The 26662-nt window shown below is 36.3% G+C and overlaps 1 protein-coding gene across 1 annotated transcript in view; it reads right to left on the bottom strand.

Annotated features, from left to right (window-relative positions):
- Positions 1 to 26662, bottom strand: part of Rrp6 (exosome component Rrp6) — a 260374-nt gene that overhangs the window by 118328 nt on the left and 115384 nt on the right. Inside the window, exons 10-12 of the mRNA XM_090383738.1 lie at positions 24265 to 24421; positions 11963 to 12111; positions 299 to 349 (exon numbers count right to left, since the gene is read on the bottom strand). Of these exons, the coding sequence (XP_090239864.1) occupies positions 299 to 349; positions 11963 to 12111; positions 24265 to 24421 (357 nt within the window). The remainder of the gene's footprint in view (positions 1 to 298; positions 350 to 11962; positions 12112 to 24264; positions 24422 to 26662) is intronic.

Below are 26662 nucleotides of genomic sequence, written 5' to 3'. Positions count from 1 at the left end.
AAGGTTTTTTTGCAGTACATTGATCCAAGCCCGAGGCGGGAATCGAACCCGCGACCTTTGGGTTGCCGAGCAGGTACTTTACCCACTCGGCTAGCCCAGTCGGCGCTGGTCCTAGAGTTCATGGCCCATCCCCAAACTACAAGGAATTTTTATTTTCTGGGTTCCTAAGGACCAACCTGATTATGTTCATTCTATCACTGTTGTGGATCTTGTATTTTCATTCCATGTAGTACCTACATTTTAAACCCGTAACAATTCTTTGTATACATATTACTAAAATATCATTATAAGGGCTTACCTTGGTAATACTTCAGAAATCTGTAGTAACATGTGGTTTGGTAACACATACCTAAAATTTTAAACCCGAATTAGAATTATTTTAAAATATACATAAAAGAGACTCATTCTGAGATAAATGGAATCAATGACAGCTTGAAAAGCACCACAATTTACTTAATTTTAGTGACAAAATATGTAATAAATAATATATACACGGTAAAACCTTGTTAATTTGATATAATTTGTAATCAGTAACTAGATAACTCCATCTAAGCAACAGGCCTCAAATGGGAAACATCATGCTTGCTGACCTTTAGAAATATGAAACATAATACTTTTTGAAAACGACAATGCAGGATGAATATTGTTTGATGTCCTGAAGCTTTCTTCCAAAGTAATAATATCAAAAATAGATTAATGAGTTATATAATGACATACATATATTATATTTGCAATTATAAAATAGAATAAATACATTTTAATTTACTTATTTTGTTTACTTATATATATTTTAGTATTTGATGTTTCAAACAGGTAGGCATGCAGGCATATTAGCTTTCAGCAAAATCATTACTCAGAAATAAGTGGATTAGAAGTAGAGCTCAGAACAATTAAATATTTAATCTATTCATTGCATGTTTGTTTGAACTAATCCTAGAAATTTAAACAATATCCTTGCATATAAAACACAGAAGTCTATATATTACAAGAGATTATCATACAAGACATAATTTCTAATGTTTTAGATTTTATGAAAAAAGTCATAAAAAAAAAAAGGGAAAGAAAATTTTATTGTTCCATTTAAAAAAATGTAAGCAGAAAAAAATCAAAAAATGAGTAATATTGTAGTATTTGTTTCAATAAATATATACAGTAATTTCCCCTCATCCGTGGTTTCAGTTAACAAAGGTCAACTACAGTCCGCAAATATTAATGGAAAATTCCAGAAATAAACAATTCATAAGTTTTAAATTGCACACTGTTCTGAGTAGTGTGATGAAATCTCACACCATCCGTTCTGTCCCGCCCGGGATGCGAATCATCCTTTTGTCCAGCGTATCCACACTGTATATGCTACCTGCCCATTAGTCACTTAGTAGCTGTCTCGGTTATCAGATCAACTGACGTGGTATCACGGTGCTTTTGTTCAAGTAACCCTTATTACTTAACAATGCTCCAAAGCGCAGTAGTGATGCTGGCAATTCAGATATACCAAAGAGAAGCTGTAAAGTGCTTCCTTTAAGTGAAAAGGTGCAAGTGCTCAACTTAATAAGGAAACAAAAAAAATTTGTATGCTGAGGTTGCTAAGATCTACGGTAAGAACAAATCTTCTATCTGTGAAATTGTGAAGAAGGAAAAAAAAATTCATGCAAGTTTTGCTGTCGCACCTCAAACTGCAAAAGTTACAGCCACGGTGCATGATAAGTGCTTAGTTCAGATGGAAAAGGCATTAAATTTATGGGTGGAAGACATGAAAAAAAATAAACATGTTCCAACTGACGGCAATATGTTGTGCCAGAAAGCACTGAGCCTATATGAAGATTTCAGCAAGGGATCCCCTGAATAGGTTTGGACTTAAAAATATAAAAATTACTGGAGAGGCTGCATCTGCTGATGAAGAAGCTGCTGCCACATTTCGGCAGAGTTGAAGAAGTTGATTAAGGAGAAAGGATACCATCCAAAGCAAATCTTCAATTGCGATGAACGGCGCCTCTGTAGCCAGGTGGGCAGCAGTACTGCATAGCACACGCTTCTTGATTAGACTGGGGTTCGAGCCCGTTACCACCAAATACGGAGGATGCGGAAAGGTCAGGGAATGACCACTGCATATCCCCGGAGCAAAATGATCTTAGTTGCTAATGCTCCTAAAAACCAAATAACAAACAAACAATTGCAATGAAACCGGGCTCTTCTGGAAGAAGATGCCAAATAGAACCAACACTCTTCATAAAAGTGCAAAGGAGGTACCAGGGTTTGTTTGTTGTTTGGTTTTTAGGAGCATTAGCAACTAAGGCCATATTGCTCTGGGGATATGGGGTGGTCATTCCCTGACCTATCCGCATTTGGTGGGCACGGGCTCGAACCATAGTCTAATCAAGAAGCACGTGCTACACACTGCTGCTCCTGCTCATCTGGCTACGGAGGCTGTTGTTGTTGTTGTTTGGTTTTTTAGGAGCATTAGCAACTAAGGCCATATTGCTCCTCCGGGATGTGGGGTGGTCATTCCCTGACCTTTCCGCATCCTCCGTATTTGGTGGTGATGGGCTCGAACCCAGGTCTAATCGAGAAGCGTGCCCTACGCACTGCTGTTCCTTCCCACCTGGCTACAGAGGCACCAGGTACCAGGGCATAAGACATGGAAGGATAGATTAACTCTGGTACTATGTGGCAATGCTGCAGGGCATATGATAAAGCCAAGCATAGTGTAGAGAGCAAAGAACCCATGCGCTTTCAAAAACAATCTGCCCGTGTTCTGGCAACATAATCAGAAAGCGTAGGTGACAGCCATCTTATTTATGGAATGGTTCCCCCAATGCTTCATCCCAGAAGTGAAAAAATACTTGGAAGAGGAAGGGTTGGAATTTAAAGTCCTATTAATAATAGACAATGCATCTGGCCATCCTGAATTTGTTTGCTATGAAAATGTTGAGGTTGTATTTTTACTTCCAAATACAACCTTATTGCTTCAGCCCCTTGACCAGGATATCATTTGGTTTGTCAAGGCTACATACACCCGCCTGGTATTTGATCACATTCTATCAGCAATTAATGCTGACCCTAATCTGGACATAATGCAGTGCTGGAAATCATTCACTACAGTTGAAGCAATAACATTCATCAAAGCTGCAACGGATGAATTAAAACCAGAAACTGTAAATGCCTGCTGGAAGAACTTATGGAGTGAAGTCGTGAATGATTTTAAAGGCTTCCCAGGGATTAATGGAGAAGTTAGGAAAATCATTCATACAGCAAGACAAGATGGTGGAGAAGGATTTGCTGATGTGCTTGATGAAAAATGGAAGAACATATTGAAGGCCATCAAGAAGTGTTAACAAATGAGGAATTGGAAGAACTTGTTGAGTCATCTACAGACGAAGAGGAAGAAGAAGAAACTGAAGCAGAACCAGCAATATGGACAATACCAAATTTGCCGAAGTATTTCACAATTGCACAGGCATTAAAGGGCAAAAAATTATGGAATACGATCCTCGGATGGAATGCAGCATTAAAACAATACACAATACACATACAACAAGCTGCAACGGAAGGATTAAACAGCAACTAGTAATGCCGGAAGAACTTTGAGATGAAGTCGTAGATGATTTAGAGGCTTCATGAGGATCAATGGAGATAGTTAAGAAATCATTCACCCAGCAAGACAAGTTGGTGGAGAAGGATTTGCTGACATGCTTGATGAAGAAGTGGAAGAACTTGAGTCACCTACAGAGGATAAGATGAAGAAACTGAAGCAGATCCAGCAATGTGGACATTTACTGATATTTGGCCGTAGGTTGCATAGAGTTTTGCAAGTTAAAGGGCAAAATTATGGAATATGATCCTCGGATGGAACACGGCATTAAGGTAATCCATATGATCACTGAAGGATTACAACATCTGCAGCAACACTTTGATGAGTTAAAAAGACAGAGACGACAACTTCCGCTTACAATGTTCTTCCAAAAGAGAGAGACCACATTCACATAACTTTTATTATATTGTTATAATTGTTCTATTTTATTATTAGTTATTGTTGTTAATCTCTTACTGTGCCTCATTTATAAATTAAACTTTATCATAGGTATGTACAGTATGTATAGGAAAAAACATAGTATATATATGGTACTATCTGCGGTTTCAGGCATGCACTGGGGGTCTTGGAAAGTATCTCCTGTGAATAAGGGGGGGGGGACTACTGTATGTTAAAAGAAGAATAGAAGAGAAAAGACAGGAACTGATAATTTTATGAGTTAAATGAAAATAGTCATGACTATTTTCATTTAACTCATAAAATTATAGTAGATATGAGTATAGTAGATATGAGTATAGTATTAATATTTGTCAAAAACAAGTTTGTGAACTTTATTAAAAGAAATAGGCTTTAAATGGAAAAAGACGGTAAGAAATCAAAATATATTTCTTGAAAGGCATAACTGACTGCTCTCATAAGCTACTATGAAGCTACCAACAAAGAAACTGGATACAAAGATTTACTATAAAAACATATACTCAGATTTCAGTAAAGCTTTGGATACTGTTCCACATGAACAACTGTTGGACAAATTGGAGAAATGTGCATTAGTAACAAGTTATTACTATGGAAAAAGGGATAATTCAGTGATAGGAGACAGAGTAATTATTTTGCTATTCACTGTCAATTAATGGAGGAATGGCACACTGCTTCAAGTTATATGGTTAAATGGTAGAAGCCAGTGATTATCACTTCAAAGAAAACCTTGAACCTTTACTATAAAACCATATTTTTGCCTATTATATCATACACAGCAAGTGTTTGGTACCAAAAAAGTAACAAAGGTAAAAGTGAAACAGAAACTTATTTCCACACAAAGATCAGTTCTTTTGATGATCAATAATATTCCAAGGACCGTTTCAAACAACGCACTCCAAATACTTGGTGGTACAATTCCTGTAGATTTATATATTGCTTTTCGGGGTTTGATTTACTACCTAAAAAAAGGACAGTCTAAGACAATGCTTGGAATTACGACTGACTCAGCCAGCGACTTTAAAAGGGAGAAGGAAAGGCTTTGGAAGGAATTTACTGTTGTCTGGCAAAAAAGATGGGATGAGAGCGAATTTGGGCTTGTAATAAGAAAGTATATTGCGCAAGTGGAAATCTGCTAACAGGGCATGGGTCCCTCCGGGCTAAGTTATTTGAGCGTGGCCTGGAGCCTGATCCATACTGCACATGAGGGGAATATGAAACGCGGATTCATGTACTTCTGAACTGTCCATTGTACTCTCAACTTAGAACGGATTTAATGTCTGCGGTTTCAAACTTAATTGGAGAACAATGTAAATATCTTAGTTGAAGACCATAATAACTTTACTGCTCTGCAAACCTTCTCAAGATCAGTTTTCATATTGAGGACTCAGTTAAGAACTTTAGCTTCTTCTGGGAATTGACTTCACAAATGACCAAAAGACAAAAGGTTTAATTGTAAACAGAAGATTTAAGTTAATTGTTATTGTGTTGACTTATATGGATTGCTATTGTGTTGATTTATGTTAATTAATGTTGTAATGATTTTGGCCAATTGTTATTGTAAAGATGTATGTTATATATTGTTTTCTTGGTTCTCAGTAATTCAGAGACTCTGAGCATATTTAAAAAAACAAAGGAATGGATATAATTGTTTAATATAATAATTAGTGGGTGTAAATGAGGATAATTTGTGGAAGTTTTCCACTAGTAATTCATTTTGTTGACACCCACTGGTATTGCACTACATCCGGTGGGTGCGGGACTTGTGCATTCGGCACAAATACATAATGTAAACCCAGGCCTAGAGAAGGGCACCGGGAAACAGTGTTATATTTGCGGTGGTATAATACCTCACACATGTTTTTAGGCTAGATCTGTTGAGGTTCTATGCCAAAACAGATGAACTAGGTGGAGATGAGCTTTTGCCTAGGAGCCACCCTTGACTCTGGGATACACGTACAAAGTGCACCAGAGGTATAATATGTCTATAGTATAATGTAATATACATTAACGAGAATGTTAATGTATATAAAATTGTATATATATCTTTTTGTAATAATTGTGTGTGTGTACAAATAAATGGAATGATAAATGAGGTGCTAGTACATTTGGATGCCAAACACAGTTATAATGAAGCTAATAAACTCCTTTAGCCATCTCAGCACTATATACGATTAAAAATAGTAACTTTAAAATTATCATTTTTAAAGAAGTGGAATAACAGTGCCCATGTAATATCTACTGAAAATGCATTTGGAAGTTCACTTCCCAAACTGCTCAAATAAAACTTTGTTTATATGGAAGGTATTGAAAGATTCAGCCATTGATATTGAACCAATTAATGCATAAAAGTTATTTTGCAGAATAAACTGAACATTTGTGTGATAGTTGAGAAGTTTGTAAGAGATGGATAATTAATTAATCACACCCACATCACTGCAGATGTGGGGACAATATCATCATTATATTACCAACGTTGTTTGTTACTTGGTTTTTAGGAGAATTAGCAACTAAGGCCATATTTCTGCAGGGATATGCGGTGGTCATAACTTCCTAGCAAGATGTACATAGATAGACGGTAGGCTTTGCAATTGTATCTTGGAGCATGAGGGGCTATTTGCCCATTCTGCTGTTGCTGAACATTACTGGTGTATGCAGCATGTTATATGTAACCAATGTTCCAACGTTGAAATTTTAGACTGCCCAATATAATATAAGTATATGGAACACCTCCAACCAGGAATGATGACATGATTCTTGTCATCATTCCTGGTTGGAGGTGTTCCATATACTCATGACGAATTCCAACTTTAATCACAATTGTGGAATCTGCATATATTCTATTATGTATGTGGTTATTTTACAGGCTTGATGAGTGAATGTCAACTTATAACATGGCAAAGGTAAGTCATTCCACTTCAGCAGTCTGGCAGCTAATGCTCGCTCTCTCTCTCTCTCTCTCTCTCTCTCTCTCTCTCTACCACCTCTCGGTCACCATTCATTATCTGCATTGGTCCTGTAATGTATGTAACATGTTCTCTGATTTTGCATTATAATGATGATACGCTGTACTACTTGCCTTCAAAGTTGATAAAGGAGCACATCGTTCTGAAAGCTTCTTGGTGTATATTCTGTTTTTATCACCTTTTTTTTCTGATAACAATTAATATGCAATCAATATTCTGGATAGGGACCTGACAGGTCCTGCATGGACATCACTGGATTAAAAAGTAAAGTAACACCATAAGTGAAAGTGGTCAGTTTTTGTAATGTCAATAAAGCAATATTGTATATTTAAATGGATTATATGCTTAATGCAAGGAAGGCGAGAAGTACAATCATCCCCAATAAAGATATATGATCTTGTACAGAAATCTGAATGGTCTGTTACTGCAGGTGAGCAAAGGAAGAGCAGAATTAAAAAAAAAAAAAAAAAAAAAAATAATAAGAAATAAGACAGGATTGAGTTTTAGGATTCTTAGGATTCCCAGTTTTAGCAAGATTTCTAATTTAGAAGAACTGATTTGATTACTGAATTTATGAAGGAAGTTTTTTCAAACTGGTGGAATATAGCATGCTGCCATTAGCAAAACTAAAGACAGCATTCCCAGTTAGTGCAAGAAAGCTATTAATACACAGGAAGAAAACAATAAAGAAAGAACAGAAACTTGGGAAATAGCAGCATTAGTTGGGAAGTTAGACAGCAGAACATCCATGATCACCTACAGTGAGCAGCCAGAGAGAAACTGACTATCCAACTGCAAAAAACAGAAGGCAAACCATAAGATGTAAGTTGTTTACACCTTCATGCCACACATGATAAAAAGCCTTAGAAATATCAACAGTAACCTGCTGAATTTCTCCAAACTTTTCTTTTTAACTAAATTTTACAAAAGATGAGTAACATGTGCCAAGATATCACACTGGTGCACTTATGACTGATAGAATCCACATTTGCATCAGAAGGAAATTTCAAGACAGTGCAAGAGTTGGAGCCTGATGAATTTCTCACTCTTTTTTTTAGAAATATGCTGGATACAACGTAGGCATGTAGGGATATCGGAGACATGATGCCCCTCAGACATAAAGGATGTGGAATTTGAATATGGCGATAACAATGTACACAGAAATGATTGAGGAATGGAGGAATTATGCTCTTGGTTAAGAAGCACTGAATCTAAAGCAGTGCAACTAGTTGACAGCATTCAACTGGTGTAGGAGCTTATTATATGCCAAATGACTGTAATGAGTTTAATAAACAACTTATAGAGATAAGTAGATTAAGCCAGTAAATCAGAATGTCTTATAATGGGGGATTTTAACTTTCCAGATATTAAATGGAACATCTGGATTAGACACTCACACAGAAGACTTTTCTGGATTTACTGAATGACTGTTTCTACAACAGCATATCAGTATTGCATATCTACAATTGCCTATCAGTATTGATCATAATATATTCAGGAAGGAGTTACTTAATTCTATGGCAATGAATAAAAAAAAGTAGCAGACTTCTTTAATTATGTTAATAGTACAAAGAAAGAGATGAATCACACTGGTCCACTAGAAATGGTATGACCACTGATGATCCTGTTTGGGTTGCTGACAAACTAAATAGATTTTACATCTACATTCCAAAATAAAAATTTTTTTAGAGGTGGGGATGCCAGAAGTTTATCAAACTACAGGGAGCTAAATGATTTTGTGATACCTGAGACCCAAAGGGCTCACATCATCATTCTTCTCTTTCTTAGTGATTTCTTTCTACTTCTCTCTCTTTCTCTCTCTCTCAGGGTAACTCGGGAATTTTTTTTTTAGCTGGTGCAACATAAGCCTCAGGCTTCCTTGCACCATATGGCTAATAATAGTAATAATAGGAAAGTGGAAGAGAAAAGTAAATAAGGCACCTTGGGCAGACAGGATTATCCAATTGTATTATGAGAGGCAGCAAAAGACAAACAATCCTTTAGTTATAATTATAAGAGCATCCTTGGATTTAGGGAGAGGTCCATATGGACTGGAGATGTGGAAACGTCTCTCAAATTCACAAAAGCTAAACGCTTTTGACACTGTTCCACATGAAAGACTACTTTACAAATGGAGCAGTGTGGAATTAGGAGCAAGTAGATCCTATGGATAAAGGGATAGTTGAGTGGAAGAAGCCAGAGAATGGTTATCAATGGGCACTTCTCTTCTTGAACTATTGTTATCATTAGCAGAGTCCCTTACCAAGCTAAAAGATAATAGTTAATTCAAAATATTTTCCAGGCATGACACCAAAGGGGTTAATATTTTTAATATTTACTCTCTGAAACTATTACATCTGTATTACTAAACTTCTGTTATTTGGTTTTGTGTAACTGCACATTCCACCTCTGGCAGCTACACTTCATAGCTGCCAGAGATGGCATGTGAAATTACAAAAAAATCAGAGAAAAAAACCTTGACACTATTAGAGCACAATTAGATGCAATATCCTATGATATTAAACCACTTTTTGATAACGTAATGACAAAAGCTCTTAAGATAATTCTTGAAAGAAACTTTGGCTTTGAAAGTGCCATTTTTCTTACAATCATTAATTTAATTGACCAAGGAAGCTAAAAATTTTTAATGATGAAGCCAGCATTTCCCATACTGTAGAATAAGGCTTGTCCCAAAGACTCTTTTCACAATTACTTTGGAACTGTTTTTGGAATCTCACCCAGGATTTCACAAGTTATACAGAAAAACAAAAATCTCTTTATAGAATCTTTTCTTTACAGAATACTGGATCTTGAGATAGATATGGTTAGCAAAAAACCACAGATTTGGTTTTCTGCTAACCAGATCTAAACTTCTATACAAATATCTATACTTCCTGCAAATCTGGATATACAATCCTGGAGTCATACAGTAATTATAAAAAAAAAACATCACCACACTCTCCAAACTAACCACTGGACCCTAAACTCTCTGCCCCCTAAACAATGGAAATCATCAGGGAGCAGGAAAAAAAAAAAAAAAAAAAAAACCAGCAGAAACTCCATTAATTGCTATTTACTAGTCTCATCCCTTCAAACCTCTTTACTATTAGAGAAATGTTTCCAGCAAACACACTGTTAATAGTGAATGCAATGAACATAGAAGAGAAGTCCAACAAAATATTTACAAATATTTTGGAGAAAAACAAAGAAATGAATAGTGAGAACTAGTAAATGAACATCTGCAAGTTACTGCCACCAATTAGAACTCAGTGGTTCATATGAATTTTTATAATGTTGCTTCTGTTTACATGCAGGATGTCCGGGCTAGAGGTATCCAAAAATACACACATATATCTCAGCATCTATAAGGTGTATTAAAAGAATTTTTTTGTTATTATAGAGAGTAACTCACCAAGTTTTTATGAAGGTTAGTAAAGTTCAATGTAGGCATTTTTGTAGCTCGACAGATGTCAAAACGATACTCGAGCTCTTGCCAAGTGTTTTCCAGCATCTGAGGCATTATTAGAGCAACTGCTTCAATGGCACGCTGTTTCAAATCGTCCAAATCATGAACTTTTCTCTGGTACACAGTCTTTAATAAAGCAACATGCAAAAAAGTCCAATGGAGTCATATCCGGAGATCTAGGCAGCCAGGCAGTTGGGTCTCCTCTTCTGCTCCAACGTTCAGGAAAAGTTGTTTTTCAAAAAAGTGGTAACATCTTGATGGAAGTGTGGTGGAGCACTATCTTGCTGAAACCTGGGGGAATCTGTGGAACAGCAAAGATCTGCAGCATGTCAAGGTAAGTGTGCCCCATCACTGTGGGCTCTATGAAAAAAAATGGACCGATAATGCCATTTTTGTGCACTCCTAACCAGACATTGATTTCTGGTGTGTCCCTTTCATTTTCGATCACTTGGTGAGGATTCTCCATACCCCAAATACAGCAATTGTGTCTGTTAACTTTCCCGCAAATGTGAAAGGTTGATTCATCACCAAACAACAACAGATCAAGATAATTGGGATTGTCTGATCATCTGACTTAAGGTGTAAGTTGAAGTTTGTACGCACGCAAAAGGAGACATTTGTGAACAATGTCGTTAACTGTTGAACAAGGAATCTGCAGTTTATTACTAGCCAGTCTAATTGACTTACATGGGCTCCTAGAGAATGACTCACGCACCCGATCCACAGTCTCATCGGTCAAACGCTTTTTTGGGTGTTCCCCAGTTTGTGAAACCAAACTTCCCGTCTCTTTTAGAGTCTTATCCCACAGAAGAATGGATTTGGATGTGGGAGGATCCACATTCCATTCCCTTCGTACATGCCACTGAACACACGTAACTGATTGAAATTCAGCTAACCAAAGCATGCACTGCAAATGCTGCTGTAGCATCCACATCTCAAATGATGAGGGACTGAGGCAATGGCCGTTCTTATGTTGTTTTTGCACATGCGCAAATACTGGTGATGCACCTGCACTAGTGACCTTGACAATGTGACAAAACAAATCTTGGAGAGATTTCCTCTCGACTGCGCTTTCGTTTGAGAAAATATAATGAGTGGTTTTTGCATTATAAGTCATTATTTTTGGATACTTCTAGCCCGGACACCCTGTATATTAACCACTAAATTTCTGAGAAAAATTCTCACACTTGCATTTATGATGATTGTGGTCCAAGGTATTCTCACTTTCTGAATATCAGAACTTGAATTAAATAATATATAGCATTGATTATAATGTACATGCCCCTATTATAAAATGTATATGTATATATAAATTTTATAATAGGTCGTTGAACTACTGTATTACCCTGCTAGCTATTGCTGTTCAGGGGCATGTACCAGCTATTAAATTGAATAAATAAATAAATAAGTAAATTACAGCAATATCCAACTGCATAATGAAATACTGCAAATACAACAATGTCACTCCAAATCACCCTGGGATGGGGGGGATCAGTAATAATCTGTTTTACTGAATATTCGACTAACCCAATGCTTTCATCCTGTTCTCGAGCAGTTTTATCTCTCCAAGCAAACAATTCCTTTAGAGCACATAGCTGACGAGAATTAAAAACCTTTTTTCTTTTTCGATATAATTCCAAGTAGTCATCTTCTTTAAAAAGTGGCTTTTGGTATCTCTAGGAAGGGAAAAAAGAAAAATCCTTTGAAATGGAATATAACAATATTACAATGACTATGCACTTTTATTCTTAAATTCATCTATTATACACAAGCTGTTAATTCAAAGGAATGAAATTAACAAAAATAAAACTTTCAGAGAGAGAGAGAGAGAGAGAGAGAGAGAGAGAGAGAGAAAAACAGATATTTATTCCTTTTCATTTGAATATTAAATTAATCTCTGAGTTCTTTAGCCCAAGGCAGCCGATGCAAACAGGGTGATGGTTACTAAGAGATCATTTGCAAATTACAAAACATACTGTGCAGCTGTATTAATGACACATACTGTGCCATATTAAGGTTTTAATATAGGAGAATTAAACCCACTGGTAGGCATCTGGGATCAATTGTATCCCAAAGTGTATTTGGTGAAAGGTTAACAATGTCACTTTTGTAGAGCTCCAGCTAAAGTTGGTAAGTGAGGAAAAACATACAGTACTGGATTCATTATCCAGCATCTTGAAAACCAGGAGGACCCAAAACCCAGATATTTATTTATTTTTTAAGTTTGTATTTTTACAAACTTTTTTTTGTAAAAGTTGAGCAGATGAAAACAGACAACTGTAGTTGGGCAAGCTTCTGATGTTACTAACTGCTTTGATTGGTAATGGGTACACTCACAACCCCGGTCACTCAATCACTTAAACTGGATCACAACACTTGTACTTTTCGCAGCAAGCAAGTTTGTTTCCTTTTTAGGGTGTATGTTATTTAGATAGAGATCCCTTTTGAATTTTTTTTTTTTTGATCCCTTCCCCATATTATTTTCACTTTGGGTATTAATGAAACATAGCTTCCTTTTTTCAATAAAATGCTTATTTTCATTATTTTCATTCCTGTGATCACGACATACGGGTTGAAAAGTGTTGTCAGCCTCAGGAAGGAAAATCTTTTTGCAATTTTTTCGTTAAATTCTTTTATCTTTTAATTAATTTCCTTATTTTTAATTGCGTTAAATTGATTTTTAATTATTTGTTACTCTACAGTTAAATTTTCAATTTTTTCGTTTTAATTTCTGGAGAATATCATACGGAAGTGTTCTACATACTACGTTGAGGTAAACTTCTCTTATTATTTTACAAATAAAATGCACTATAAATTTAGTAAAAGCAGTGATTCTTCAATTAAAATAAAATCTCAGATCCATGCAATTATTTAACTCTACAAAATTTCAGTAAAGGCTCAAGGGAAATATCTTGAAATGAAAATGTATGCATTCAGAAATAAAAATATACACAGCTGGCTCGCTCTATCAGGCAGTAGGTATATATTTCTCAATTGTTGGCTTCTTGTTTCCAACATTTCACCAACTCTGTCTACTTTTGCAAATAACTATGACTAAAGTATTAAACTGAAAATCAAAGCCCACAGAAAGTTCTTACAACTTTGTAATAAGCTGTTAAGCGTTTGTTTATTCCCATGGGCTGTTAGTCCAAAATTGGAAAAAATCCAGAGAATTAATGCAATTAGTGCCACAATTCATGTGTATTGAGAAGTTACTGATGAATATCATTATTTGTTTTTAAAAGTTTACTTATTTAATTCTCGGTATATAAAAGAATCCTAGTTAGTACCAGAGCAGGCATTAAACAATGGCAGGTAGCTTTGACTGGTATGATAAAAGGGACATGAGCTATTACATAACAATCTAAAATAAGTAACAAAACTATAAAAGGAGAGAAGACAGTCAAAAATATAAAGTGTACAATTGCAATAAATAGGAGAAATGTTAGGGTACCGTCATCAGGAAAGATTATGATTCAGCAGCTCTGAGAGATTTCAAAGAAGAGTTTGGTACAACACAAAACATTAGAGAGAGAGAGAGAGAAAAAAAAAAAAAAAAAAAAAGAAGCAAACTTCCCATTATCATCCACCCATCAATCCCACCTCTAAGAATGTCTAGTCATCCTCATATTTATATAAGCTATTTGCTTCCATTATACCAAAGGAAGTTTATTCCACAATCAACTACCTACTGGCCGAGATCAAATTTCTGTACATCTATCTTTCCTCAGTTTTTTTTTTTTTTTTTTATGAAACCCCAAACATGAAAGGTATCAAAACCTATAGTACTTAGTACCGTGCATGGGTTGAAGGAGATGGGGAGGGACAGGATGCCAGAAACTTCACTCCAGCAAAGTGGTGATATTGCACCGGTTGATGAGAGTCATCTACCACCTCGTGTTAGTATTAGTACATATTAGTATTATATTATAGTATTGTATTATTAGCACTACTTTATATTAATATTAGCACTAGTAGTACATGCATGGGTTGAGGGAGAAGGGGGTATGCCAGAAACTTTGCTCTAAAGACCCTCTTGCTCAGACTACACGAGAGTGCATAAATTCAAATTGAGGAAGGATGGTTGCAAGATATATGTGTGGAAGTTTGCCTTCAGCCAGTGAGTAGTTATCTGCAGGAACAAACTTCCATCTGTTGTTGTGGAAGTGGGGGCAGCTTGAACAAATTCAAGAACCAGACAACCTATTAGAATGAATGGGCAGGTGATAAGGGAAACCGGCTTTCTTGCATTGTTTGCTCGCCACTACTAATATAATGGCATTGATTTTGAAAATTAAGGTTGGTTGGTTTCTGTTTTTCTGCTGCAAAAGCAACCGAGGCTATAGTGTTCCATGGCCATTCCATAAAAAGTATTTTTTTTATTTCTTTCAAAAGACACGGGTAAGCTTTTCAAAAGGTTACCACGTCAAGATATATACACAAATGTAAACCAGAATAAATTCTGGTATATTCAAACAAACATTTTATAAATAAAATGGTGTTGCAAGACTTGCACATAGGAGGGCCAACTTCCCTCAGCAGGAACGAGTGTGTAATATGACTGTCCTATTCGGAGTCGAGCAAGAACAACTTCCAAGCCATGATTCCTGCACAGTCTAGACTACCACGTTTCCTTTACATGCTTTATCTGATATAATTTATTTGTTGTCTGTCTATGCTATAATTCTTGCCATTGGGAGTATATCTTGTCGTGTATTATTTGCCTGTAGTCTGTATAGGGATTTTTTTTTTTTGATTTGGTAGTTGTTGGCGCATCGGCTTCTGTGGCCATATTGCACCTCCCAAGGTTTTTTGCAGTACTTTGATCCAAGCCCGAGGCGGGAATCGAACCCGCGACCTTTGGGTTGCCGGGCAGGTACTTTACCCACTCGGCTAGCCCGGTCGGCTTCTGTATAGGGAACTGACAGGCGCCGATTATTAGTGGGAATTGCTGATTTGGCTGTGGTGTCAGCTAAATCATTTACCCTGATCCCAATGTGGCTAAGAATCCAGCAGAAGCAAATATCAGACTTGTGTTCATAAAGAGAATGTATCTTCTGCTGAACCAAGAAAGAATTGGGTGGGAATTGTCTCAAAGTTAATAAAGCCTGTAATATGCCCAATGAATCAGAATATATTATAGACCTTTGGTATTGATAAGTTCTAATGTAATCCAAGGCTAACTCTATAACATGCAGCTCTGCAGTTCATATGCTGGATTCAGCAAGGATCTGCTAAGATATAATAGTGTCTTGGAAAACAGCAGCAGATCCTACACATGATTCCGACTTTGAGCCATCTGTGTAAACTGGCAGGAAGTCGGAGTGTTCAGCTCAGTGTGCTGAACAAGCTGCAGATAGACAGATGATGGAGTATCAGACTTTACCCAGTTCTTAAGGGAAAAGTCGCAAGATGGAATACGAGTATAAGTGGTAGGGTTTGCAGTGGTGTTTAGGTAACCTTGTCTATCGTAATGTTAAACTCTGAGTAGCTCTTGGATGTGAATACCGAAAGGACAAGTGGCAGTCTGACAGCCATTGCACAAATTTTCCCAACATGGCTCAAAAATGGATGTCCATGTAGGATGGTGTGGCAGGGATTTCAGTTTTAAAATGTATTTTAGAGACAACTGCTTATGTCGAAGTGACAAAGGTGGTTCATTTGCTTCCATGTATAGGCTCTGGCCAGGAGATGTTTGAAATGCTCCAGAAGCAATACAGATAGCCTGATGATGGACAAAGTCCAGCCATCAAAGTACAATGTCTCTGGCTAAAGCTTAAACCTGGGACCCATAATCTAGTTTGGATTGTACAAGTGCATGGTAGATGCATAGTAAGGTATATTTAGTCTGCATCCCAACATACACAGAGAGAGAGAGAGAGAGAGAGAGAGAGAGAGAGAGAGAGAGAGAGAGAGAGAGAGAGAGAATGAAGAATATTTAGTCCTCTCGTGCACTTTGTACAGAGTTGAAGGATACATTCCAGAAATGTCAACTTTCTATCAAATACGAGTGTCAAGGATTTTGTGTCTGACACTATTGGAATAGCATTTTGTTCAAGCCTTAATTGAGGTTCAGGTTGAAGATTATGCATATGACAAAAGTGTTCGTAAACGGTCTTCTGCAGTGAGAACCTGAATCCATTAGGAAGTGCCCAGGAATTAAGGCAATCGATGGCTTGTTGCAGTTGTCTTTCAATAACCCTTTCAATAATCAAAGGATGACTGAAAAAATATACTAAAGTCACCAAAGGTGCTTTTTACAGTTGGAGGAAGTTGTTCGGTGATGGAATTTACTTTGATGGCAAAAAGCATGACACTTAATACCGATCCTTGTGGTACTCCCTCCTCTCAGCAAAAGGGACGAGAGAGTGAGAATCCCACACAAACTTGGAAAGACTGATTGGCTAAAAAGTTATTAATAAAAACAGGGACATGCCCTCTATGACTGAGATTATGCATATATTTTAAGATGTCAAATCTCCAAGATATGTCCATACACTTTCTCCATATAAAAGAACACAGACACAAGATGTTCACATTTTAGGAAAGTGTCCAAGAATGTTTCCAGTCTAATAAGATCATTCAGAGAGGAACGATTCCTTCGGAAGCAGCATTGGATGCTGAAGAGGTCACTTGATTCTAAATACAATATTAAATGAACACTGACCATTCTCTTCAGGATTTGCACAGACAGCTAGTCAGAGCAATAGGATGATGATTGGTAGGGATTTTAGGATCATTTCGTGGCTTCACAAAGGCAAGAACAGTTGTCATGCACCAGGCATTCAGAAACTGCTCTTCAAAAAATATTCTGTTATGTAGAAGAAGATTCATAGATTTTGGTGAAAGGTGTTTGATCATTTCAAAATGAGTGCCACTGGTCCAACAGCACTTGCTTAGAAAGAGTGAGAGCTTTTAGTTCCTGTATAGTGAAGGGCCTGTTGTAGGGAAAGGCCCTTTTATGCGAAATTAAATGCCTGTTTTTCACTTTTTTTGTTTCACCTTAGGAACTCTGGAGAATAGGAAGATATTGCAGAGATGTTTGAAAATTATTCTCGAAGAGCATTGGCTATTGCAGTTGGCTCTGCAATAGTGCATCCATTATATTTTAGGATTGGCGAAGAGTGATATGTATATTTTCCTTTCATTTTCTAGATTTTATCCCAGCCCACTTTAGTGCTGGTGGACTGGGTAACAGATGAAGTAAAACGGATCATTGTTTACTTTTGACTCTGATGGTGAATGTAGCATGTTTGGTTTGGTCGGATATCATCAAAATGGTATCCGACAACAGCCAATGGTCTTTGAGTCGTTTTTTTTTTTTGCTGCTGTGTATTCTGAATTCCACCACGGTTTAGGAAAAATCGAAAACTGTGTAGATGTTTTCAGAATGACAACCACATCACTGATAGGCTCCTGACTGACTGCACTGATGTCAAACTCTGCCAGATATTGAAAGGCATTCCAGTGAGCCTGATCAATCTTCCACTGCTGTAACCTGAATGGACGATATGGGTTCTCCTCCACTTCCCAAGTTAACGAAGGGAGTAGAGCAGATAGAAAGATCAATGGCAGAAAACGTATGGGTAGGCATGTGGAAGAAGGTGTTAGTTGCCACATTTAGAAGAGCAAAGGTCATTGTCAGTGAGCACATGCTTTACGAGACATGTCCCTTTCCATTAATGTCAGCACCACCCCCACATGGTGTTATGTCCATTGAAATCGCCAAGAATTCAATGACAGGGGATGGCAGCTACACTCTGAGATCATCAAGGGCTGACTGGAAGATGTCGGCCTCAGGTGGAAAGTAAATAGAACAGACTTAATAAAATCTCAACTGTAAGATGAATTGCTACCATTTCTAAGTTAGTGGAAAGCAGCACAGGTTGGAATGGGGTCTGGTTGGCCACAAGGATGGCAACTCCTCCACAGAGAGGTGCATCCCCAGTTCTGTCCTTACATATGATAGTAATATTATGAATTGATGGATTTTCTTTAGCCTTTTAAATATATCTCCTGCAAGCAAAAGCAGACTGGCTCGTGCTTTTGGAGGAGGGTATTAATGTCGTCAATATTTTGCTGGAATCCACAACAATTCCACTGCAGAATTGAGCCATTATTTGAGCTTTGTGGGTCCATCAGGCAGCTTCCAAAGTGCTGAGGGCTTACTTTTCTTAGTCTTGGATTTATCTCTTTTGGAGAAGTATGAATGCTGTCCTTTGCCCATTTCCTCCCCAGCAGAGAGTTCTGAGACTGCTTTGCCAGGTACTTCCTTCTCCTCGACATTCATTTTTTTTTTGAGAACAAGGATGTACATTAGGTCACTTATTCTTTTCTACAGCGATTTCTTTTGTTACTGGTGGAGCATTAGGAGGTAAGGACATAGGAGTGGCAACTGATTGGTCCTTGTGGGGTTTTTACTAAACTTAGCAAGCAGCGTGTGATGGGAGTGAATGACGCTTTTGGTGGGGTCATTTCGGTCATTCCTCCCCAGCAAAGAGTTCTGAGACTGCTTTGCCAGGTACCTCCTCCTCCTCGACATTCATTTTTTTTTGAGAACAAGGATGTACATTAGGTCACTTATTCTTTTCTACAGCGATTTCTTTTGTTACTGGTGGAGCATTAGGAGGTAAGGATATAGGAGTAGCAACTGATTGATCCTTGTGGGGTTTTTACTAAACTTAGCAAGCAGCGTGTGATGGGAGTGAATGACACTTTTGGTGGGGTCATTTCGGTCTGAATTCCGATAGAATATATCTCTACTTCCACCTGGGCGTAGATAGGTTTATTTGCATTCATAGGTTTTACCATTTCTTAAGTCTTTGTATTTCTTTTTCTTCCTTCCACCTCTGGTCTCCTCTGAGTATGCAAGGTGATCCAATTGGCAGTTAATGCAGGTGGGATTTGTATTTGAATATGATGTAGTTTCATGGTCCTCTGGAGCACATTGAGTGCATGCAACAGCTCCACAATAAGCCATTTGCAAGTGTCCATATTTCTGGCACTTAAAGCACCTTGGATTTGGGATATATGGATGCACTGGACAGATGATATAGCCAGCTTTGATCCCATTAGGAGATGTCGGTGAATTAGAGATCAGGATGATGTTTCTAGTAGGAACAAGTTTCCCATTCCTATGCATGAAGATTTGTTTCACAGATGTCACTCCTTAGGGTTTAATTCAGAACAGATTTCCCAGTTTAAATTTGTCCCCTTGTGTGTTGTCTGAGCAAGAGAAAGAATGCCATCAGCCTTTAACTTACTCAATCCACTCAAAGCCTTAAACATCTCAATCTCAATCAGATCTATTCACAGGTGTCTGGTTTCCAGACACAGCAATTTGCAGAATTGAAGTTTTTCATGGTAAGAGTGCCCTTTCATTCTCCTCACTAATCTCATTGCTCTTCTCTGCATCCATCTCAACAGATCCGCTTACATTCTAAAATGAGAGCTCCAGATCCTGTATCCAGTATTCAAGATGCAGTCTAACCATTGCCTTACATAACAGTACAATTACCTCCTTACCCTTGCTGGCAAAATTCCTGAATATCACTGACAAAACTCGACGAACTGTCCCAGTAAGTATCCTGTCTGTACTGCTCTGAGCACTTCATGTCTGACTGCACAATTACCCCCCCCAAACCCCACAGGTCTTTTTTTGTTCTCCAATGCCCTGAGTGTGATATCATATAGTAAGTATGTTATTCTGGGATTACTGCTACTCATTGACAAATGAGTGGTATCTTGCATTTGCAATGGTGGCAATAATGTCCCTAATGCCATATTACTCCAATTTTGCACAGCAGTCTTTAAGTGGTACAGCATCAAAAGCTTTCCTGAAATCCAAGTATATAATGTCAAAATTATTTTACATCTTTAATTCCTTTGTCACCATAGCATAACTGCATTCCTGTCTAGATGGTCCTGCTTTACTTCAAGCAGTGGCTGCCTAATTTTCCCTGGAATAGAAATCAAGCTAACAGGTCTGTAATTGCTCACTTCACCCTTTGATTCTCCCTCTGTGCCCTCTGATCTCTGCTATTCTGCCATTGGTTCAATGATCAAACTGCTAATTGCAGATTGGAACTGGTAAATATCCTAATGATACAAACTACAAACGTTTTGAAAATTGAGATTTTAAACAAATCCAGGAGTAGTGTTAACGACCTCAAAACAAGTCGTCCTCTATACGAATTATATCTTGCTAAAAGTGAACAAATCTATTTAACCTTTCACCTGCAAACTGTGCACTATGGAATATTCAGATGATGTGCTCTGCATCATGGATTGCCAATCTATACACAATATTATGAATACATTCAATAGTGCACACACCTCTTTAAAATTTACTTTGAAAACAGAATCCAAACACTTAGTTTCTTAAACCTCACATTAACCAGGAAAGGAACATCTTTAGATTTTAAAATATAGCAAATCAATCAATAAGTATGCTGTTACATTATGACAATTACCATGCACCCCCTTTCTATAAAAGGACTGTTTTATTTAGTCAGTTTTTGAACATGTAAATATTGCACTCAAGCTGCTTTGAATGATGAGATTCGTATTCTTACAAAGAGGTGTCATCATCATCATCATCATGAACTTGATCTGGCTTAGGTCTTTTAAGACCTGTTCCACTGTAGCTCTTGATCTCAAAATCATTGTCTTGGTTGACCCACATCTCTCTTGCCTGTAGGTCTGTAGTTAAAGGCTAATATTGGGATCTGGTTTGGGTTCGTTCTTTTTATGTGGCTGATCCATTTTTTTATGATACCATTTTATGCCATTTCCTATGTTATCTACTTTTAATTTCTCACAAATATCTGAATTTCTTTGATGATCCAGTCTTGTAATGAGATTCTTAAAAATCTCATTTGTACTGCTTCTAGTTTTTGTGCATCTTTCTTATTTATTACCCAAGTCTCACAGCTGTACAAGAGGGTTGACTCTGAAGTGAGGTTGTGCCGTCATAATTTTGTTTCAGTTGTCATTTGTTTTCCAAGTGACATTTAATCATTCCTTTCATTTTATTATATTTTTGTAGTTTAGTGTGGATGTCTTTCCCTTCATTTGATATTAAATTTCCCAAATAGGTGAAATCAGATATTTGTTCTATTATTTTGTCATCAATAACAATTTGACTCTTTGTATGTTTTTCCTACATAATCCCACTGATTTTGTTTTTGAGATGGCGATTTATCTCATACTTTTTGCTTATTTTATTCAGTTCATTAATTGCTATCTGTAGTTCATCTTCGGATTTTGCAATTATAACTTGATCATCAGCATATAATATAGTTTGGATTTTATTCCTGTTGTTCAACTGTATTCTGTTATTAATTGTTTGTTTCCATTCTTAAATAATTTTATTGATGTAGATATTAAATAAATTTGGTGACAGTCCATGTCACTGTTTGACTCTTTCACTGGTGTTAATTGGCTCTTGTAGTTAGCCATTAGAATATTTTTATGCAGACTTGATTTTTTATCTAGGATTTGTATCGCTTCCTAGAATTGGGTTGGAATATTTTCTTCATGTAAAATCTGCCAAAGTTTTTCCCGGTTTATACTGTCATATGCTTTTTCATAATCAATAAACAGCAGGAACGTTGGTAGATTGAATTCTCTTCTTTTCTCCAAAATTTGTTGTAGTGAGAAAATAGCATCTATTGCGCTTCTTCCTTTTCTGAACCCACATTGTTCTACTTCTAAGAATTGTTCACTATATTTATTAAGTATATTCTTTAGTATATTAGAGTATAGCTTTGAAGTAGTTGATAGCAGTGTTATCCCTCTGTAGTTGTCATGGTTATTTCTGGAGCCTTTTTTGTGTAAATTGATTACTATTCCTGTTTCACAATATTTGGTTTGTTGTTGTTGTTTGGTTTTTAGGAGCATTAGCAACTAAGGCCATATTGCTCCGGGAATATGCAGTGGTCATTCCCTGCCCTTTCCGCATCCTCCGTATTTGGTGGTGATGGGCTCGAACCCCGGTCTAATCAAGAAGCATATGCTACGCACTGCTGCTCCTTCCCACCTGGCTACGGAGGCGCCCCCCCCCCCAAATCTTGGGTATCTGTTGCTTATGGCATATGATGTTAAATAATTTTAGTAGTGTGTTTTTTTTTTTAACAAGGTGCCACCATATTTAAATAGTTCTACATTCAAATTGTCTATGCCTGAGCTTTCTTGGTTTTTTTTTTGATATTTGTAATATTAACTCTAGTTCTCCCAATATATTTTCTTCATCTTCAGTTGCCACAGATTTATTTTACCATTCTCTAGTCTCAGGGTTATACCACAGTTTGGAATAGTGCTGCTTTCATTCTGCTTGAGAGATAGAGTTGGTTTTTATTTGATCATTTGTGTCTAGTTGTAATTCCTTAAAAATTTTGAAACCTCTTCTTTTTAGGCGTGATATCGTGTTCTATAAGTTTTAACAAATTTATCCCAGTCATCTCATTGGATTCTTCTGGTTAGTTTTCTGACTTCTGTTCTAAGCTTTTTATATTTATGTGTAGATGTAGGTCTTTAGTTTGCAGGAACAGTTTATAGGCCTTTTTTTTTTCTCATCAATTGTTTGTTTCAATTCTTCATTCGAAGTTCTTAGCCAGTTTTTATTCTTTATAGGTTTATATCCAAGACTTTCTTCAGCAGCTCCCAGAATTGATTTTTTCATGTTTGACCAGATTTCCGCAACATTATCACTCTCATCTGATTTGAGTTTATCTTTCAATCGACTTTCATACAGAAATTTAGTGCTTTCATTTTCCAACAAACGTATTTTTAATTTCTTACTAGTTTTTGTTGGTATTTTCTTCTTTTTATTAAAATTATTTCTCTTTATTTTGAAAGTGCTTTCTAGTAGGTAGTGATTACTGTCAATTTCACTGCCTCTGAATACTGTATTGTCTCTAATTTTATTTAAATTTTCATGAATGATAATATAATCTATTATAGACTTTGTGTTTATTGCTTCCCACGCGAATTATGGATATTCTTGTGTTTGAAAAAAGTACTTCTGATTTTTAAGTTTATTAAAAATTCAGAAGTCTAACAAGCATCTTCCATTATTGTTGACCACGAACTCTTGCATTAAAATCTCCTGCTAGTATGAGGTATTCATTTTTGATAGTTGGTCTATTGTAATTCATCATAAAAATCTACACTTTCATCAACGTTGCCTTCTACTGGTGCATAGATGCCAATGATTGTTATTGTATATGATAGGATTTTTAGTCTTAATTTCAACATTCTGGGTGATATCCAAGAGTAATCTAATATTTTGTTTTCCATTCTTTTCTTATTATAATTGCAACTCCTGATGATGCCTACATTTCATTTGGTATGCCTGAGTATTTCTTTAGATCCTTCGTTCTGGATTCTTATTCTTACAAACAGGTGTCTTTATACTTAATTATTAAATTGAAGTACTTTAAACAATATAACTGATAGCTGGTTTCACATTATCGGCCATAATTGAAAAAAATAACTGTCACAGAGGTCTGGATTGGCCTGTAAAAACAAAATTTATTAATGAAACAGCTTATAGAGATCACTAAGCATGGTAACTTCAGATGCTTGCTTTACATGTCAGAAAAGTAGGCTAACATTAGCTAAGTAATACAAGAAAACAATACTACAAGTTATAAACTGCTGTAATTCCTAAGAATTACAACAGCGTAATTCTTGGGACAACAATTGGAGCATCATTGAAAAAGAATGGTGATAAGTAGAGTGAAATCACCAAGCTTGGTGATATGTATAAACTGCTCTATAATCAGTGCAGTTTATTAAACAATACAGCGTATAAGTTATAAACATACCTTTAAGCAAATCAGCTTACTCCTTTGATAAACAGACATGAGAAGGTTCTTCTGAGCATTTCCTTGGCTAAGTAAGTTATTTTTCATGCAGTCATATATGTAAAGTAAGTAATGCGTATCTTCTCTGGCATACTGTATCATTTCTTGTGGTAAAGGTCTTTAAAAAAAAAAAAAAAAAAAAATCAAACAACATTCTATTTGTCTTCAAATGTACAATGTTAAATGCATTATTAAAATCTAGCTATAAATGTACTTTTACTAATCAGCACCTAAAGCATTTATTAAATAACATTTTAAAACTACTTATGTTGTTATGGACAATGTCAATTTCAGAAAGATAAATTTAAATATGCTTTACCTATTAGTGATGTCAGTATTTGCATATGGTACAGTTATATTCATTCTATTTAGACTTAAAAGTAAGTAATTACAAGCATGTTGCTTGTAACCTCACTGATAGTGCCCACAATGATGAATTTTTCTTACCTCCCAAAATATCAGCAATCCACAGACGAACACTATAAACATATTATTACGGGTAACCTGTGTATCATTTCATATACGGAACTGGGCAATTTGTTATCTTATCAAATGTATTTTTAAGCCTTTTCTAAAATTAACATAAGGGGGTTCATCAAATAGCAATTGTGCATGGACTTATAATTTTGCAATAACACTGGCTTATAAGTATAAAAACCCCAAAGGAAGCTTTCATTATGTTGACTGCACTCTCTTATGATGCATTATTAAATCAATTTAGGCAACAACAGATTGATTTACAACAGTTTACTGCAATTCACTGACAAATCAGTGGTACCTTGCATTTTGTCAATGGGTAGCAGTAATGCCCCTAATGCCACATTACTTCCAATTTTGTACAGCAGTCTTTTAATGGTACAGTATCACTGTACCACTAAGCTTTCTTGAAATCCAAGTATATAATGTCAAAATTATTTTTTTCACATCCAATTCCTTTGTCACCATAGTATAACTGCATTCCTACTACTAATAAGGCTCTTAATAATTAGAGTATAATATGCAAATAATTTTACACCGTTACCTTATTGAATGAGCTTGACAACAGTGTAACTTATAAGCAAGTGTCTTGTAATCCTACCACCATTTTTAATGATTATTATACATTGTATCAGCATAAATCAATGCAATCAATATTACTGGAAGAATATTATTGATTTATGTTTATTTAATAGCTATGTCTTCAATGGTACTAATCTGTATAGAGCACACTGTGATATTGCAATGGGGAAATATATTATTTGAGCAATTATTTGCCCTAATTAAAATGGAACCTAAATAGTTGTTTAATACTTTGTTTTATAGATTAACTTATAGTTATAAATGAACCTATTTTTTTGGATATGGAAACATTATTCCTCTGAGTTGGTGCTCGATTGTTGGTACATTCGAGCACCAACTCAGAGGAATAATATGTTCGTTGGTACAAGAATAGTTCTCTATCAGCATCACACCTGGATTTATGTATTTACCAGGAAAGCAATAAAATATGCACCAAAGTTTATGATAAAATAAAAACCTTCAGTTTTCAAACTATCCGGTTGCCATACTGGTATTGCAATATATCCAGAAGAATACACAGTAACATTATTTCCAAATACTTCAGATTGGTAAAAATTTGTAAAAATACTAAAAATATAATAGAATCTCTTAGGAATTTGAAAGTTAAACCGATAAAATGAATTTCCTTTGAGGTTTCTTTCTGAACACCTTAGCAAAGCTGTTGTTATTGCTGTCAACAAATGGCAAAATAATATTAGCTCAAATTATATCATTTCCATGATATGGTAAAATTCAGATATTTAACAGTCAGTTGTCTTTATTTGCATGTCTGGAGTACTCTTTGTTGACCTGTATATATTACATATATGCAAGTCAACAATATGTACAAGTTTGCAATATGTAATATTGTAAACCTATACTTGCATTATTATGAAAAAACTAGATAACAGCATAAAAATTCTCATTCATAGACGACCTTATTTTATTAGATTATGATAATTATGATGAAATTACATAAAGTGATAACTGAATGTATCAATAATAACAGCCGCCCCAAGCCACATACCTTGATCTGAAAATAGACACAGCATCTAGAGGGGTGCTATAAAACTCAAAGTGGCGCTGGAAGGCAAGGGATCAGTAAGGGGCACTGGAGGGCAAGGTTTGTTTGTTTGTTATTTGGTTTTTAGGAGCATTAGCAACTAAGGCCATATTGCTCCGGGATATGTGGTGATACGCATATACGCATCCTCCGTATTTGGTGGTGACGGGCTCGAACCCCGGTCTAATCAAGGAGCATGTGCTACGCACTGGTGCTCCTTCCCACCTGGCTACGGAGGCACTGGAAGGCAAGGGGACG

The sequence above is a fragment of the Mastigoproctus giganteus genome, chromosome 10, assembly GCF_048544385.1.
Source record: "Mastigoproctus giganteus isolate SK-2022 chromosome 10, ASM4854438v1, whole genome shotgun sequence".
Classification (NCBI taxonomy): Eukaryota; Metazoa; Arthropoda; class Arachnida; order Uropygi; family Thelyphonidae; genus Mastigoproctus; species Mastigoproctus giganteus.
This window is presented reverse-complemented; position numbering and strand designations above follow the sequence as displayed.